This window comes from Xenopus laevis, chromosome 3S, assembly GCF_017654675.1.
Source record: "Xenopus laevis strain J_2021 chromosome 3S, Xenopus_laevis_v10.1, whole genome shotgun sequence".
In the NCBI taxonomy this organism is placed as follows: Eukaryota; Metazoa; Chordata; class Amphibia; order Anura; family Pipidae; genus Xenopus; species Xenopus laevis.
Genome location: NC_054376.1, coordinates 48521393 through 48541331, shown reverse-complemented (window position 1 = coordinate 48541331; position 19939 = coordinate 48521393). Strand labels below are relative to the sequence as shown.

The following is a 19939-nucleotide window of genomic DNA, read 5'->3' as shown; positions in this document are numbered from 1 at the left end:
GCAAATGAAAAAAGTGACATATATTTGCCTTTGATCTGAAAAAGCTGACAAATTTGCCACAATTTAAAAGTTACAAAAGCACTTTGGAAACTGGGTGTTAGGTTTTATATGAATTGATGGTAAGCAGAAATTGTTGAGAGTGCTCTGTGCAACAGACTCTTTCCTTAGGATTTATTTAAGATTAACATGCCAATCTGTTGTGAATTTAGCACTTTAAAAAGCCCCAAGGATTTTCAAGAATTCTCTTGGCAAAAGGTTTAATTAAAAGAGAAAGACTTGACGTAACTAATGATGGAGAACTTGTTGGCAAGGTGGCAGCTGTACAAATCATAGCATAGAGTGATTGCTGAAAAACTTTGGTGTATTCATTTCATTTACTTGAGCGGGGTAGAAAATGTCTTACATTTGGGAACCAGTTTTATACCAATAATAATGAACCAATTAATTGCTGGGCTACCGTATTTAATTACCTTTTTTTAATAGGTTTGATTGGGGTATGTGTTTTACGCTGATTTTCCAGATGGGGCTTACGAAATAAGCCACAAAAGTGAAAACTGAAGAGGCAAGAGCCTTAAATCCTTATTATTTGTGTCAGTCTTGGCATAGTAATAAGGATTTAGAGCTGAAGTGTGACAAACTTTTTTTTTAGAAATTGACTAGAAACATGATTTACACTATAATAACTTAGGGACTTGTTTTTTCTAAACTCTGAACAAACATGACATTTACATAAATATATGAATACATATACTGTATAACTGCAATTTTAAAATAATTTGATATCCTAAACAACATAAAAGAACATACCACTAGTTAGGCTGCTGAAACCCCATATTTTATTGTCAGAAGGCTTTATATTAGTTCTATTTATGTTTGCATATTCTTTTTTTTTTTTTTTTAAACAGCTAAACAACATAGCCCAAGCAGAGAAATCAACACAGAATCCCCAGAAATCCTCAGCATCCACCGTGTCTACATTCAAACTAGACAAGAAAAACGCATAAATTTTACTATTGGTAGTAGAGCGTATTTACTTCCAAAAACTTCAGTCATCATTAAATGCCCAGTGCGGGGGTTCCAAAAATCTCTTATAAAATGGGAAAAAGATGGCCAGCCACTGAAATATTCCACAAAACTTGGTGTTACAAAGTCTGGATCACTGAAGATACATAACCTAGAGGCGCAGGATATTGGAATATATAAGTGTTTTGCAAACTCAGCGCATGAAACTTTTGTTCTCAAGCTTATTGGCACAGATAATAGACTTCTTGAAGCTCCAACTTTTGAAAAGGATCACAATGAAGCCAATAATTTAGGAGCAAAATGGCATAAAATGAGCAAAATGTGGAAATTATGGAACAAGAAAAATAATTTGTATCTGGAAGACAGCCAGACACAAGATGAACTAGTCTTACGAAATCTTGAAACCCTGGTAAGTAACTCAGCGGAGGTGTTTGGCTCTCAAGACTTTAAAGAGAAGAGATTGGAAGCAGCAGTTCTACAAGGTGCTTATAGTATGGACACAGCTGAGTTCGAAGCTCTAGTCAAAAATATGAGTGAGCTTATTGAAGCTGGGGAAATAAGTGATGAATTTGCATCGCAGATTATCTCACAGGTAGTGAATGAACTTTCCAAACCTCAATCCACAACTGAAAAGTGGAAACAACCATATGAAAACAACAAATCAGACACCAGTTATATTAACAAAGAACCATATGCATCAGTGCATTTCCACATTAAAGACACAGAAGTGGATAGTGGCAGGCAAAGGCCACAAATTATTCGCAAGCAAAAACATGGTCAAGTAATGTCCACTAACAGAACCTTGCATTTAATTATTGGAAATTCTGCCTTTTTTACTAATAATACACAGTTTATCACTATACAGTGTGCAGTAACTGGGGACATTATTACAAAAATTACTTGGACCAAAGATGGAGGGCCATTGACATCATCTGAAAAGTAAGTATGTTTTGTTGTTTATTTGTCCTCAAAATAATTATTCAGAAGAATATGAGTTCCTGAAAAAAGTTCATGATATTTATGGCATCTGAAACTCCTCTGTGATACCAGTAAAGTATGGCTAGATATCTGTTTTTTCCATTTATTGTGACCCCCTTTGCATGAAAATTTTGGTCACACTGAATGAGTTAAGCACATACCTGCATGTTATATAGAATTTGTGGTGTTTATTTATAGCACTCCCAAATACAGGAGAGCTATCAAAATCAACATAGGCTAAATGAATAAACTGCAAGGGTACCTAATGTATTTAAACTTTATTAAAGGGTAGCTACTTATGATGCAAAAAATGAAGTTCAAAATAAGGAACATGTACTTACACAAGGCCCTTAAATAAGTCGTACTGGCATTTTGGTCTTTATTATATGCGCCTGTAACATTTAAATGTATTCTTTGCATATCTCATTGTAGACCATGCTAAGTTAGCAGTAAACAAATATTGTAAAATTGTCAAATATGGAGAAATATTCATGTTAAATATAAAGAAATATTCTAGTAACACTGGCAGGCTGTTATTTCTCCTACTTAAAGTAAGTGAATCAGTCTCAGTGGGAGTTGGCTTTTACTATTGAGTGCTTTTCTTATATCTACCAGGGAGCTGTTATCTTGTGTTAGTGAGCTGCTATCTGGTTACTTTCCCTTTGTTCTGTTGTTAGGCTGCTGGAGGGGAAAGGGAGGGGGGTGATATCACTTGCTGTACAGCAGTAAAGAGTGACTGAAGTTTATCAGAGCACAAGTCACGTGACTGGGGGCAGCTGGGAAACTGACAATATGTCTAGCCCCATGTCAGATTTAAAAATTAAATATAAAAAAATCTGTTTGCTCTTTTAAAAAATGGATTTCAGTGCAGAATTCTGCTGGAGCAGCACTATTAACGGATGCATATTTTTTAAAAAAAACATGTTTTACCAAGACAGTATCCCTTAAGCTTAGGGGTCGTCACTAATTATCCAGTAGAAAATGAGGTTGGTCTGTAATATAAGCTGATGCTACAGGGCTGATTATTCAATTCTGATGCTAGCTGCACTGGTTTCTGTGCTGCCATGTATTAATTATCTGTATTAATTACTAATCAGCCTTATATTGTGACATTTATATTCTATGTGTACTGTATGTTGTGAGTGGGTCCCTAAGCTCAGTAAGTGACAACAGAACAGAGCATGTGCAGTGAATCAGCAGAAAAGAAGATGGGGAGCTACTGGGGCATCTTTGGAGACACAGATCTTTACTGCTAAAGGGCTGTGGTTGCCTTGGGCTGGTACAGAAGCAACATTTCTAGCCTACTTTTTTAGTTAAGCTTTTGTTCTCCTTGAAACATTGTAAGTGGTGAGTGCGGACTGACCAGCTCATGCGCTGTTATTTCTGGGAATTGTAATAACGAAGCATTTGTAAAGTTAATGTGGTTTTGGCATGGATTTGTCAGGCATTGAATATTGCTGCACTGATAAAATCCTCACATTCTTTTCATAGTTAGTATAAACATAATCCCAGTAATTGTATTTGTGTTTGATTGCTTCTAGTTATCAGACTTACAGAGCTGTGCTCTGTGGTTTGGCTTTCCAAGGGCAGTGCATGTCACAGGGCCCTTCTGCAACTGGAATTACATGTGGATCAGAACAGATGTTGGGAAAAGCTCCTGTCTAAAGTGTGAGATCAGAGTTGTTGATCTCACCAATCTAACACTTTCTCAGTAGAGCTAGTAATTAATATAATTTCCACATATCATTAACTTTTGTCTGGATCATGTAGAATTACATGTCCTTGAGGTGCTGTAGCAAAGAGAGTAATTTGTCTATTACTAAAAATAGCGGACAAGACTGAGCCAATGGAAATAAATCAGAGACTGCTATCAGCATTAGCGAAAGAAGTCACTTCAGAGACCAACTTTTAAGGAAGACTTTGCTTTGCGGTCAGTGGTTTAAGCAAACGGAAAGCTACATTCTGTAATATATAACGAACATAAATCATTTCATAATATCCAGTTAAATGCAATACATGCTAATTCTGGAAAATATTCAGATATTGATGTATGAAGGGAACAGCTACCAGTCTTGACATTCAGTATGCCGTCATTGTTTTAATTCTTTCATTAAAGTGACAGTTGAAAACATCCTTGCATTATTACAACATAAAGCGATTCTGATGATGGGCTGATCTAGAGTAATTACTACCTCTAATATACCTATGCCTTGAAGTATCTGTTAAAGGAATTGTTCAGTGTAAAAATAAACACTGGATAAATAGATAGTCTGTGCAAAATAAAAAATGTTTCTAATATAGTTAGTTCGCCAAATATGTATTGTATAAAGGCTGGAGTGATATGATGTATAACATGTCAGTCTGGACACTACTTCCTGCTTTTCAGCTCTCTTGGTTTACACTGACTGGTTACCCTGGTTACCAGGCAGTAACCAATCAGAGACTTGAGGGGGGGGCACATGGGTCATATCTGTTGCTTTTGAATCTAAGCAGGAAGTTGGATTCTGGCTGTTTTATTAGAAATCTGTTCACTCCAGCCTTTATATATTACATATTTGGCTAACTAACTATATTAGAAACATTTTTTATTTTGCACAGCCTATCTATTTACACAGTTTTTATTTTCATACTGAACTGTTCCTTTAAAGTTGTTCCCAAAATACAATTGTTGATCACCCTTGACAAGTCTTTGAGCACTGGAAGTAATGTGGTGCTCTAAATGTACATTAAATTAGCATTTACGTATTACATATTCACTTTTGCTGTGCCATGGGGTCAAAATATATTTTCCACCCACAGAACTAGGTAAAATGCTTATAAAGTGCTACTCTATGAATCCCCACTACATACTTTAGCACCCTCTATATGTAGCATGATTAGAATAAGACACAAACTAAAGAAACATTGCTACTTCTGGATATTTCGATGCACATTTTCATAATACAGGCCTGAGTTAATAAAACAGGCAAAGGAATTACAAAACATTCTATATATTCTATTCTATACCTAACAGTGCTCTGTTCACTATTACCTATGTGTAAAGTGATCAAAACCTGTGGTGCTCTTTTCTAAGCAGCTATAAGAGCCATGCCGTGGGGGGTGAAAGCCTACATAGGGTAACTTCACATCAACACCTCTCATATGTGATGTGGAGGTCACGCTATATTACAGAAACTCAAACATCATCACAGAATCCCTACCTTTTATACCAATGCTATAAAAACTGGTTATGGATTCAATACAATATGAGCTTCCAAAGTCCAAACATGACTATGCTTGGCATTCAGTTTACCAGATGGAAATATCTGGGCAGGGATGGGTCACACAGAATTGATGTTTGGTATTATTGGAATCAGTAGGGAAACTTGTGGATAATTAATATGATATCAGCTCGCTATTATGTTCCTGTAAGGAGTTACAGTCATTATATTTTTAGTATGGTCCCTACTCACAGAAGGTTATAAAAAAAAACTTGGTAGCCACCCCTAAAGTCACGTGCAGCTGAATATGCCATTATTGTGACACACATGCCGTGTATAATTGATTTAACTAATGTACTGCATTAATGCATTCAAGTATGGCCTAGTAGGGTCAAGGCCTAAACCCCTAAATTATTTTTCAATGTTTTTAAATTAAAGCTCCCTCAAAAACCCTTAAGGCTGTTGACCTTGGTCTTTCCTTCTTTTGATTGTTAGATAAATACATCACACTTGTATCATATCAGACTAAGCATACTGTAGTTTTATTATTCGGTGCTGGATTTGGGTTCTTGAGCCTTAAATATTGCAATCTAAATTCATGTACTTGAAATAGAAGGCGATAACTTGGTTTGTTCATGGACCCAATGAGCTAAAAGCAATGTCCCCTTTATGCAGTATGGTTGTGCACACATAGGTTCTGTCTGCTTGCTTTTTTGGTCTCTCACGTTAGTTTCTTTCTTAAGTAAAGATCTAACTTTAATCTTCCAAACTATTTCACTCTTGGAAAGCTGAAGGGTAAAGGTACAAGCCAGGAATTGAATTTATTCTGAAACTTGGCAGTATTTTGTGATAAAGATGGTGCCAGCGAGCTTGGCCAGTGATAGGCATCCTGTGGCTCTCTGACTGTTGTTAAGTTACAGTTCTCCTCATCCTCAGCCAACCATTTCTGTATGAGCAGCTTACCCCATGGGTTACATCCATGTCGCATTCCTGGAGTAATTTTTGCATGTTCCACATTAATCTATTTATCCGGCTTCCAGCTTTCCTGCTTTAACTTGGACAAAGTCCCCATTATGCAGCCCCTGAGCAGTGTGATTAAATACAGAGAACCAAGAAGGCTTCAATTAATATTTTCTTTAAAAGATCTTAAAAATTAGGCAAACTATGTCAAGCGTTTAGATTCTGGCATCATGTGCACATACTGTATCTGGCAGGAATCAACAACCCTTGGCACACATTCTATTGCAGAATAAACGTTTGCCTATCCCCTGTATTAGTGTCATATGAGCCTAATATTCTTACTGTGCCACAGTGGCAAAATATAAATTCCATGTCAGTGCAAAAAGAAAACCATAATAAAATCCTTTAGGCTATTGTCAGCTGTGTTTTTGACATCCTCATTGTTCCACAAGAATTTATAGATGAGCTTTAAGCTTTGGCACTTTTACTCAGAATATATAGCACTTCATAAACTCTGAGACGGAGGCAATAAATTCAAAGAACTCAGGAACAATGTTGTGTGACCAAAAAGAAAATGATTCCCAGCACTAATCCTGACAGGCTCCTAATAAGCCAGTTGAAAATTCTCTCTCATTGGCCAAACAGGCTTTACTCAGAACCAGAGCCTTCAAATTAGCAGTATACATGTTCAATATAAGGTACAGAATTTGTTCTATTTTTTAAATATTTAAAATATGATTATAATATTAAATATTATTTCATAAGGCTATGTCCTCTTTCAACAAGATAAGAAGCTGTACATACTAAGCGCCTCTTCATGTTTCCTATGAAGCATAATAAAGTCTTGTTACATAGAAAGTGTATTGATAAGTCTTTCCCTTCTCTGACACCCAAAAGTTCTTCACTTGTATGTCAGAATTTGTTTTCCTAGTCATACCTAAACCGTTTATCGTTGTTATCCAAAAGATAAAAAGGAGCGAACAAATGAAAGCATGTCATTGTTTCATTAATACTTGCATATGTGAAGTGATGACAAGTATTTATCTAAAGTTAACCAAGTACATCATTAGTGATCATTCTGATTTGCTGAGATTTCCTTCTCCAAATATAAGCCAGGAAGATTAAACCAATGCCGTTTCTTTTTAGGGTTGCAATGGAAAACAATGGGATATTACAAATTCGCAATCCAAGTGATAAAGATGTTGGTTTATATGAATGCAAAGCAATAAATGAGTATGGCTCTGATAAGGAATCTTCAAGACTGCATTTTGCAGGTAATTCACCAAAAATGTTTGGAGATTAAGATAGTGTCGGCCATTCTTTGCACCTGTAAATTATGATAGCAGCATGAAGGTAGCATTGTAGACATTTACTTCCTTTGGCTTGAATGCCATACAAATAAAGCATCCTTTGTATGCTGGCTTTGTGATTATAAAAATAATTCTTCAGAGCTTCCATTATCTTTCACTATTCCTTTGGCCAGTCCATAGTAACACGATTCTTGGGAAAGAATTCAACTCATAGTTGGCTTAGCTTTTTTATTAAAATATCTAATAAAGTACTGAACCAGGGCTTAACAGAATTGATTGATGAAATTGTGCATTTTTTGTAAAGGCAATACTTTTGTCTGGTCACACTGATTTTTTTGTGCTGTATATTGTACTTGATGGATCTGTTAGCATATGCATCAACAGTCTTATATTTTGACAGATTGAACATAGTAGTGCTTCTGTCTACCCAGGACACATCAGGACACACAAAGCTCAAGATTATACAGAATATCCTACACCCATATTATACCCATAATTGCATTTTCTCATTTGCAATTGCTCCATACCCTCAACTACCAAATGATGTCTTTCCCTTCTCCAGATTTTGTACTTCTTTGTCCAACAACTTTTTCTTATGGTTTTCTGCCATTTGTTCCCACTATATTTGCCATTTCACCCCATGCCAAATTATTATTCTTCCCTCCCATGTTGTCTCTTATTTCATTTTCTATCCTATTTTCATAACGCATATTCTATCCTGTCCCCTCACCCTTTGCTGTATACTCCTATGAGTAATGATTTGTGCTTTGGATCTTTGCATTGGTTATAACTTGGATGCAGCAGACCTCAACCATGAATCAAAATGATACATGTATTTAGTTATACTACTAAATAACATTATGTGCTGTTTGAGAGAAGTAATACTATCAATTCCATCAATTAGTGGTCTATTTTAGTTAGTAGCATCTATCATATGATAATGCATTGCATTTCTTAATCAAATCTTAATCATCTTGTTTTGATTTTTTCCAAAGAAAGACCTGTCATCCAATCGTCTGAAAAGAATATCACATACCTGGAAGATGGCAGCATTATTGCACTTGTGGGTGGTACTGTCATGGCAAGGAGGGGAGTAAATGTAATGGTGCAGTGCCCTGTAAAAGGTAAGGGAGTGTATTTAATGTGTATAAGTGATGTGTTTACCCTCGGGTCGGGTGGGTTCGGGCCAACTCCTGCACATCATCTGCAGATTGTGGGCGAGTTTGGGCTGAACTTTTCCTTCCGCTCACCCTTGACCTTGCTGTGCCGGCCTCTTGTTCCGGCAGAGCCTATTTAACAGGCACTTGCCTGCCCTGCCCCCTTTTGTGAAGTCAGAGATGGGCGGGTGAGCGCTAACTAAAATTGTGTAAAAAAGTGGAAAGATTTAACTTCAGGGTTGTAAAACTGAGGTTTTATTGTGATTTTATAGTTTTTAAACAATGTTGTTTGTTTATCCATTTGGCTGTTTATTATTTTTGGTGTGTCTAGTGCAATATTGATTAGAGATCAACCTTTTGTACCAATGCCAACACGTGTACCTAAGTTAAGACAATTTGCAGACAGGCATCATTTTTCTTTATTTTCTCTATGTCTATCAACTAGAGAGACACATAAATTCCAGGATGGAGAAAGACAAACTGCAAAGGGGAATAATAAAAACAGGCAAAAATAGTAAAGAAAAAAAAATAAAGACCAATAGCAAAGTGCATGGATTACTTAAATTTTCAGTAAAAGTTCAATTTTTGTGAGCTTCAGCGTTAAAATGTTTTTCGTTTCTCTATTATTTTTTACTCAGTTTCTTTCTGTAAACTATTTATTTGCTGTTCTATGAAGTATAAGAAAGTCAAGAACTTAGTTTTGTCTGTATCTATGTAGTCAAGTTGGCCATGGATATACTTTTTCTGTGAAATGTCAAAAGACAGCATTGGTGCATGTGTGTACAGCTCTATAACTTTTGCACTTGTGAGTTATTCTACCTTTTCAGCAGCAACCCTATGGCTAAAACCCTGTGCAAGCCTTATAACAATACAGCTCAAGACCTTGATATAAGCCAATGTTTATATTCCAACTAGTGGATTTGGGGAATGGAGAGGCAGATTATATGTTCCAAAAATATTTAGTATCTTTGTTGTCAGCACTTAACTCAAAATTGTAAGTCCCTTTTATAAAGCAGAAGTTTGTGTTAACAATGAGAACAAGCTATTTTCCAAACTCTGGCCAGGATTTCGGTTTATGGCGCGTTATTTAGTTAGAGTTAGGTGCTTAGCTTTTTTGATCAAAGTATGAAATACTTATAATAAAAAACAGCTGAAACTGTTTAAGGCAGAATAGAAAAAAAGGTATATCTACAAAAAAAGTATAATATGTCTGAGTGTTTTGTGCACATTTTGCATCACACCATCATTTGATCTTGCGGTTTAAACAAGTGTAGTATGGGAAGATCTCAACAGAATTAAAAGCAAGTAAGTAGGACTGAGAAAAAATGTTAATGCCCAAAAAAGCCTATTTAGATATAATTATATGAAAAGTGTATCCATTTATAATAATCCCATTTTGGCAAAGGTGCTATGTTCAACAACACCCTGTAGTAGCTTTGTGGCAACACCTATCAAGATGTGGCTTTATTTTGAACAGAAAGAAATTATGGTATTTGCAAGGCTGGCAGGTGGCAGTCATTTTAAATTATGGTTCCAAGCTAAAGGGTAGGCAGCAAACTTCAAATTCGATGGTGCGGCAAGAGGTACAGAGTAGTGTAGGCAACAACCTTTGTAATCTGTATCCAGAAGCTTAATTGCAGATAGAGGCAAGACTTCACCAGGAAGGGCTGAAACCATAGCACACACCTTGAGTAACTCTGCAGCATTACTGCTGTGCGTATAAAAGTACATGAGCATGCACTTGCCTGGAAGCACTTTGCTGGCATGCCTAAGTACCGGCACACAAGGAAACTACCACTGGGTTAGCAGCATGCATGAAGCTCATCTTATGATTAGTATGCTTCTTGATTTGTAACTATTTACAACTGAGAGCACTCTTGGGCATCTAACTTATCATAAATTAATTACTGAATGATGTTTTCTGTTAGTGATTAACTGTGCCATTGAGACTTTATTCCTGGAGACTCTACTGCATTCCTTTTTAATGTAAAGATTTTGTTCTCTGTCAGTCCAGAAGTCTCCAATACAAACATGGATGCTTGGCACTTACCCTGTAATGTAGGGCTTGTTTGAATTGCAAAGTGCAGTGTTACTTAAGGTGGCCATAGAAGTAACAATTACGATCTTTCTTGGAAAAGATCTTTCCAAGAAAGATTGTTCGTTTCAATACACACGTGTAGAGCTGAATCGTCAGATATACAGGTAGATATACGGGAAGAAACAATAGAAATCTACCTGTATCTGATGATTCAGCACTAACAATGAGCGATGTTTGGGTCCCTTCAAAGGCACCCAATCCAAATTTTCCGTCCAGCCCGATCGATGAGCCGACCAATATACAAGTCTTCTGCCGATATCGGTCGGCTCTTTTTCCACCATACACGCTACGAATATCGGACGAAAATTAGTTTCTTACGATATTATCTGTGCGTCTATGGCCACCTTTAGGCTCTGCTGATGAAAACATTATTGTATATATATTTCAGTTTCAGTATATACCCGATTCAATAATATATAACTAACTTGTTGGGAACAGTCTATAATATTAGCATATCTCTGTCATTTGATCAGAGTACAATGCAATGCATTGATTTACTGAGTTACTGCTAGTGATGGGCGAATCTGTGGCTTTTCACTTCGCCAAAAAAATTCACTGAAACACTGAAAAATTTGTGAAACTGATTGATGTCAATGGGCTTCAAAATAATTTTGATGCACAACAATTTTGACGCAATCGACAATTTTTATATGCGCGACTATTCTGAAGTGCAACATATTTTTTTGTTGAGGCGGATTTTTGCCGCAGTTTCACAAAATTTTCCATGAATCCATGCCTGGCGAATTTATTCGCCCATCACTAGTTACTGCCACGGTGCTCATGGCACACTATGGTGTTTTCTTGGCCTGCTAGAAAAAGTCAGTACCTGGCTATACAGCCTGTCATTGATTATAATGAAACGTCTTAACTGTACCTGCACTAAATAATTCCTAGCTCAGTTCCTACATGTTTCTATTCTTGGCTGCAATATACTCCCTATGTCTAAATCAGTGATCCCCAACCAGTGGCTCGTGAGCAACATGTTGCTCACCAACCCCTTGGATGTTGCTCCCAGGGGCCTTATAGCAGGTGTTATTTTTGAATTCCTGGTTTCGAGACAAGGTTGGATGCATAAAAACCATGTGCACTGCCAAACAGAGCTTTCTGTAGGCTTCCAGTCCACATAGGAACTACCAAATGGACAATCACAGGCCTTATTTGGCATCCCCAATGACTTTTTTCATGCTTGTTGAGTTATATACCCTTCAATGGTCTTATAGTATAGTATCACTATGATGGAAATCCAGCTGACACCACTGGTAATGGAAGATTGCCAATGAGAGATGGCATGGTTAGGTTTGGGTGTTTTCATAAGCCTGATACTACAAAATTTGAGAGATACATTTACAAAAAATGTCTTTCATTTAAATGTGTTTAGTACTTCTCCTTGCAGACCATTTTTGTTGCTGCTGTTAGGAAACGATCTTATTAAATAATGTTCAAATTTTTTTTATTTTCAGAGTTGTCTTTAGCTATACATTTAAAGTGTTGTTGCTGCTAGGAAAACATCATATTAAATAGTTTACATTTGTTGATTATCAGAGTTTTCTTTAGCTACAATTGAATGTTTTATTAAGGGAGAAGTGAGGATCATCCAGACTTGTAAGCAACACTAAGGGGCAGATTTATCAAAGATTGAAGTGAATTTTCAAAGTATAAAACTTTGAATTTCAAGCTATTTTTTTGTGTACTTCGACTAGGGAACAGTCCAACTTCGATTCGAAGTTGAAAAAAACGTAGAAATTCGAATATCGAAATTTATCATGTACCGTCTGTTTAAAACTTCGACTTTGACCATTCGCCACCTAAAAGCTGTCGAAGTGCTATTTTAGCCTATGGGGGACCTCCTAGAACCTATATGGAGGCAATTGGTGGAGTTTGAGAGATCGAAGTTTTTTGGGGGGAAACTTCGAATCGAAGTAGATTGAAGGCGCTATTCCTACGATTGCACGATTCGAATACGGACCACTTCAACCCTCAAAAACCTTCGACCTCTATTCGTTTGGCCTTTTTGAATTAAAAGTTTTTTTAACTTCGAACTTCGACCCTTGATAAATATGCCCCTAACTGTAAACACAGCACATGTAGTGCATGAACAAGCCTGTAAATTAGCACAGTTGTATTTTACATTAAATTCTTTTTTTAAAAAGGAAGCCATTTGTGGTGATAAAATGCTTTACAGGCCAAGAATGAACTATCTAATACAGCTGACTGGGCTCATCATTCCTGCTACGATCAACAGGACAGCTAGCTATTTGTGATAGCTTTTGGGATGTACAACTAAGCTGAGGGCCAATTTCCATCAGTCTAGTTCCAGGAATATTTCAGTTTGTGTCTAAATTAAATTTTTTCTATTGGATGACTTAGTAACCCTTCTATACTTAATATTTTTTCATAGGTATTTCTTTATCTGAAGATATAGTGGGCTTTATTGCCTCAAGGCTTTAAAGGCTCATTACTCTGCCCCCATATTTAAATACTGGGTATACCTGTTGGTATGTAATCTCCATGCATGATGCCTTTCGACTGCCTAGGGCAGCATCAAGATGCAAATTTCTACACCATAGACATGTAACACCCTATTTGCGACCCCCCCTGGTGCCAAGGTTGTACCTTCTTACCAAATACCAATGCAGGTCCTGAGTCCCCTTTGCAAGGTGAAAGGGTACTGGGAATTTCCTCTCTTGCCAGTGCCTCCACCTAATGGGATCCGGAAATACACTTGCGGGTGGCCCCATTGGGAAAACATTCAAACACACAAATTTCTGTGTAACAATATAACTTTATGCAAGATTACAAGCAAAGTAAAATATAGATTTGCAAGATATAAATGACCAACTACCTTGGTCTCAGTCCCTTTTTCCCTAAAGAGCTCTTAAGTTTCCCAGGTAGCACTACCTGCCCAAAGACCTTTCCTGCTGGACAAAGGCATTTACTCCCACGTGGCAGGCACACAAAAGGCCTGTATCACACACAGGAGACACGCTGGATCCTCTCTTTTTCTACCCTCCCTCAGGCACAACTCACCATTGGGATTCACACAGATGGGTAGGCTCACAGAGATAACATCCTCAGAAGCTCCAGGCTCTTCTAGCCAAGCACACAACTTGCTTTATCCTCCAGCTGAACTATAGCTCCCAGCACTCTCCATAGTGTAAGCATGTTAAAGTACAGTTTTGCATTTAGGAGCTCCAGACCCTCCTGGTCTATAAGTTCAGAGGACACTATTACAAGGATGTAGCACACTTTGATACCTCTGTACTTGAAGGATTCTTAATAGAAACCATTATTTTTGAAGTGAAGTGAAAGGCCTTGGCTACATTTTTAAGAACTTATTTGTCAAAGTCTTGACAAATAAGTAGGGTGGAAATGCTGCACATTATGTTTTGGGGTTCTGTACCAGCCTATGGCAACTTTAATCATTTAGTAGTGAAGATATGTACCTATTAAGATACAGTAGTTCACCATTCTCTTCTCTGTTGAAATGCTCTGGCTGCTATTAATAAACTTAGTTTAGGGGCTGACACAATATACTGTGTATACAGAATATGAAATTCAAAGTTCTCCTTTAAGGGAAGTAATCACTCCTCAGAACCAGGTTTAACAGTTTGATTATTACATTTGTATTGTGGTGGAGCTCTGTTTCATCGCCTCCGAAAGAAACCCACCTCTTCTTCCCCTTTTTATTTAGGTTAAATTAGTTTGACCGAGAAATGCTATGGGATTGTTTTGGGACTTAGTTGTCTTTTTTTGTTTCCTGGTGTCGTTCATCCAATAAACTTTAAAACCATTTCTTTGCATTTACCACACCCTAGTATGACACTTTGGCCACACACCAGTTGGAGATGTGATGTGAGTGATGCATTTCTGGAAAATGTCACAGTTGGACCACATATTTTCTTCATTATCTTTTCATCATCATATACATCCAAAAGCCGTTTGAAAACTCCTAGGTTAACTTAAACTGAAAGTTCTATGACCTTCTACTATTTTAAAAATAGATACTCCCTTAGAGATTTTAAAAGAACTTCAAAGATGTCGTTTCACCAAAACATATGTCATTTTTATGTATCAGCAGAAGATTGCTGTTTGTTTTCAGTTCGCCAGTGGGTCACATCATTTTTTTTGTTTTGGCAGTATGATTAATTTGATTAATTCAACCTAATTAAACTAGTAAGTTAAACCCCATTAAAAACACATTGCAGAACAATTATGAGGTTGATTATTTTCTATAGTGTTTTATTTTTATAGCCAATGTTTCTGTTTCTGTGTATCTTCACATTCATTTTGTTTTTAGAATTTCACTGAATATTAAAATACAAATACAACCTGCAGTCAATATTTTTTCCATACTAGGCTATGTTAACTAATCCATCGCTCCTCCAAGTCCTTGACTTCTAATGACAAGTGAGACTGTACATGGTCATTAAGATGTGAATTAACCTTTCACAATTATACCGGTTCTAACTATCCTATCAACGTGTCTTTGAAATAGTGATAGTGATTGTTGAAATTTAATAGTGTATAATGCACTGGCACAATTTTGTTTTTCATAATACACTTTTAAACAGCTGAATTGCTGGTGAACCCCTTTCTCAAGGAAGATTTTTTTGTCCTTATAAATGTTTTTGATTTCTGGTAAGTGAACTCTTTTGTTTTTATTTTTGTCATTCCGTTGTGCACCGACAATGAATGTAAATGTACAAGACATATATACAATGTATTCAGTATTTGACTGAATCCAAAATGTATAATTTAGTGCATTTATTATTCACACTCAAGGGTGAATGGCATTCATCGTTGGAATCACTTAACAACCAGCCGGCTGACTTCTACATGTTGCCCTCTACTGAATTTGGAGGTTCCCGGGCAAATGCGTGTCCTTCCTTTTCTTAAAAATAGCCTTCTATATTTCATATGAAGAGTGCTCGCAGTTTAATTAACTCGAATTTCTTACTGATCTTGGCAATATTTCAGGAACATTAAGAGAAAAATATTTTTGTAAGAATAAACCAGCCTTATATAATTTAGCCACTGTGTTCGGCAAAAACAAACAATGCCTGTTTTCTCTAGGTTTATCAAATGCATTTTATCAAACCTTCCCTTTAGCCTGAAACACTGTTGATTTTGACTTAAAAACAAAGCAATTTACTTTTTTTAAAGTAATATTTAGGACTCATGAATTCCAATGAACAATATTTGTTTAGAAGATGATTTCCAACAATTAAGCAAATATAATCGTGAATGCCATTCATATGTTTCAAGAGGAGACTGACACATTTTGGTTCCAGAGTGAAAGACAACAATAAATGGGGTCAGTATTACAAGTCCAAAATGGAAAGATACAGTAAATGCAAAGTAAATGTTATTTTCTTGGTACAAAACTATTTCCTGTTTGCACATTTATTATAGCTTTTGCAAACCAAATAAGGTGTTTAGTGACCCATCAGAGAAGGGATTAATTGCATCATTACACAGGGTGTGTTGTAAAAATTCTTACCAAAAACATAATTTCTGCATCAAAATATGCCAGCTATAAGCAGGTTATTAATATTGAGCTACTGTATATGCAATTAAAATTTGCAGTGTAATAACTGTCTAATAAAGATGTCAAAACCAACATAGCTTCTTTGTAGCCAGCTTTGAAACAGGAACTGAAATGTTCTGAAAACTCGCTGTGACTGTCATCTTAGTTAGCCAATAAAGTTATCAACTTTACACCACTTTTGTTATGCTGAATATCATAACAAAACTATAACTGTCTAATGGAGACCATCATTGCATTCCATAATGTACATTTCTGTTCTTCTTTATGTGAATATTTGCCCCTTTTGCGAAAGAGCATAGAGCACTTGTTACAGTGGAAAATACTGCATTGTGAGTTAAAATATGAACTTTTGTGTCCAAATTATGCACATTGCACTGCATTCATTATACAAGCCCTCATATATGCATGGTGCTCCACTTGTTTAAGGCTATATATAAGGAAGAAGCACACCAACTTATACTGGCAGATGCTTTATCACATTTTATTGCAGAAGTTGAAGCAAAGGCTTTTGGGGACCAGCCCCTTCCTCAGGTGCAATTTGCTCCACTTGTTAAAGCCTTCAGCCTACTTCTCTTTTCTGACCAGCATACAGTAGTACCAGGAGATGTATCAAGTGCATTCTATTACTCCAGGGCCGTACTGGGAGTAAAAAGCAGCCCTGGCAAAAAAAAAAAAAGCAGCCCACACATAAATGTTTGCAGGTCTTTTGCTTATACACATGCACATTTTTTTTATATATATATATATATATATATATATATATATATATATATATATATATATATATATACACATATATCTAATATAAAACTGCGATAAATTATATGTTCAAACAACCCCTTAGTGAGTTCTAATATCCTTATCATTTACAGTTGGGGGTACATTATCCCTTATAATACATGAGTGATACTCAGAGTTCCCTGTATAACTCAGCCTGCTGCCTTGTGCCTTTATATGGTCACAGAACAACCCCTCAGTGACTTCTAATATCCTTATCATTTACAGTAGGGGGTACATTATCCCTTATAATATACATATAATATTTATACATATAATAATTAATGGAGTCACAGTGGGAGAAACAAAAATAAGCCAAATGCCTGCAAGAGTCTTGATAAAGGCAATGCTTAGGGGAGAGTAAATTAAGACTGGCAGATAGTTTTAGTAAAAAAAAAAAAAAAGCTTTAGTTCCACTTACCACTATTCTCCCTGCACATAGTTTAGGTGTGTGTGTGGGGGGGGGGGTTGAGGGCAGAAGGAGGGGAATCTGGAAAGCAGTCAGCCACAAACTATTAGTCTTACACAGTTTTACCAGTGTGAAGGAGTGCAGCACAGTGCAACAGTGGGTGGGAATTTCGAATGAGTGTCTGCAGCTCATTGGCTGTTCTGCTGTGCTGGCGATCGCTTGTTCTTCACTGGCAGAGGAAAATAACAGGCAGGAGGCGGGTCTCAGACTGAAGAGGATCGGGGAAACCTCTGTGACAGTCTGCACCAAGTAAAAGCTGCTCCTGGGTCCTAAATGCTGAGCGATCGTCCTGCCCTGTGCTCCTCTCCCTCCTCCTCAGCCTGACACGTGCAGGAAGGAAAAGCTGCTCCTACGCTGTCAGCGAGCAGCCGGCCCTGTGCTCCTGTCCCCACCCCCTCAGTCTGACGCTAGTTTTAGCTTTAAAGGCAGCAGGGCAGTACTCAAAAAAAAACCGGGCAGAGTTTAAGTGCAGCGCCGCATGTAATAAGGCAGTGGGCGGCCCACTTGAATACAGGAGAGAGCGGCCCCTCGGGCATTTGCCCGAAACGGCATATTATCAGTCCGGGCCTGTATTACTCTATAGTACACTAATGACTGACAATGAAGTACAGTTGGATCCCTTAGTCTCCTGTACATATACAAGTGTGGTCTAAATTAATTTAATAAAATTTTGTTCAACTTATTGTGACTCCAAGGTGCCAAAGTTGTTTGCCTATCTGGACTTAAAACACTAGCAATCTTTCAATAATTTATCTTAGGTTTTTGTGAATAGTAATTTAATAATTCAATAAGAAGTGAATAAGAATAGGCCACTGATTTGGTTGTGAATGACTACATCAGCACTCTGTGTTTATATGGGTACCTTTAGTTAAAGTCTATTGACTAATTGATCTCAAGTTCTCCAACAATAAATTTAGAACTAATTCCATTACTCTTGGCTCATCACTAATTGGGTGCAGAAAATACAGAATATATCAATTCACAGGCACATTCCAGTCCACACCTGGCATATTAAAATCTAGAACCATCACCTCACCCTTCATTGTCATTTTAGAGATTTGCTCTACTGAAATTCTACCCAATTCTTCATCTTCCTTGGGGGGCCTATAGATTATTCTTAGTCGGTTATTAGGGGCTCAGGAAGCTTCTTTTTATTCGACGTTCGGTTTGAACATTTTGTCACCTTCCCACAGATCTACAAAAAGTTAAAAATTGTCCTGTCATTATGTTTATATAAGTACAGGTACAGGATCTCTTATTTGGAAACCCAGTACCCAAAAAGCTCCAAATGACAGGAAGGCCATCTCCCATAGAGTCTATTTTAAGAAAATAATTCTATTCTGTATAACAGGTCCCATAACTGTAATGCTTCTTAAAGAAGACAGGTCTACTATGCACATTTTCTTTAAGTTTTTCTCTAAATTCCAATTAATTTCAATATCTGTATATCCTGTTGCATGAATGCAAATAGACACACACACACCTATTGTATATGTTTGTGTGATAGTCTGAATCTGTCTTTAAATATTTTAATGTTTGTTTTTCTATAAAATCAAATATTTTGTTCTCTGAAGAAATTCATGACTTGTGTTTCTCTCAGAAGCACTCTGACCCCTTCAAACATGGGGGTATGTAAGCAGAGGGACCTTTTTTTATTTTTAATATAAATATCAAAACACACGTGCATACCCCCACCCTTTCAGCCTTCAAGTCTCCTGGCTGCAGCAAAGAATTTCTGTTTGTTTTTGTTTTGTTTCAAGATTTGGTTATAAAATTTGCCCTGTGTTTATTCAAAGCCATTGCTTATCAGTTCCACGTTGCAGAAGTCTGGAATATACTTACAACAGACGAGGGTTGATTTGTGTTTAATTTTTACAGCCAAATGCTTTTCAGTCAACAAATGTGGTATAAATATCAACAGTGATTTTACTCCAAGCTGCTCTTGGATAGCATTAACAGCGTTCATAGAAAGGATCCTTTGTTTTTATGTCAAAACATATCTTTAAACTGCCAGCTTATATCAGAACCATTAAGAAAATAATAAAAATATGCAATTGCATACCACCCTGCTCTCCGTGTAAATGCCTGTTAATTCAATGGATATTAATGCTTTATTGTTTGAAAAATGTACAAGATTCTAACGGACAGAGTTTCCTTAACTTTCATTTTCAGGGAGTTCAATTAAGACTTGAAGTAAAGCAAGAACTGGATCATACATATCCGTTGAATTAATATTTATTAGGAAGAACATTTTATTAATGGAGAACATGGAGACCCACTCTAAACTGCATCTTAGCCATAGGTTAAAGGAGAACTATATGTTCTGAAAGAAGACTGATTTATCCTAATAAGTAACAATTCCTCTTTTACATTTTTACTCTTGAGTCACCATGTTCTGCGTGTCACTCCCTAATCACCT

General features: G+C 36.7%; 1 protein-coding gene and 1 long non-coding RNA gene across 4 annotated transcripts in view; one reads left to right on the top strand and one right to left on the bottom strand.

The window, feature by feature from the left end:
* Window positions 1-19939, bottom strand: part of LOC121402157 — a 122932-nt gene that overhangs the window by 89059 nt on the left and 13934 nt on the right. The window lies entirely within an intron of this gene.
* The window catches only part of adamtsl3.S (ADAMTS like 3 S homeolog), a 255057-nt gene that overhangs the window by 221263 nt on the left and 13855 nt on the right, over window positions 1-19939 (top strand). The window contains exons 21-23 of the mRNA XM_018255378.2: window positions 906-1962; window positions 7308-7435; window positions 8467-8595. Of these exons, the coding sequence (XP_018110867.1) occupies window positions 906-1962; window positions 7308-7435; window positions 8467-8595 (1314 nt within the window). The remainder of the gene's footprint in view (window positions 1-905; window positions 1963-7307; window positions 7436-8466; window positions 8596-19939) is intronic.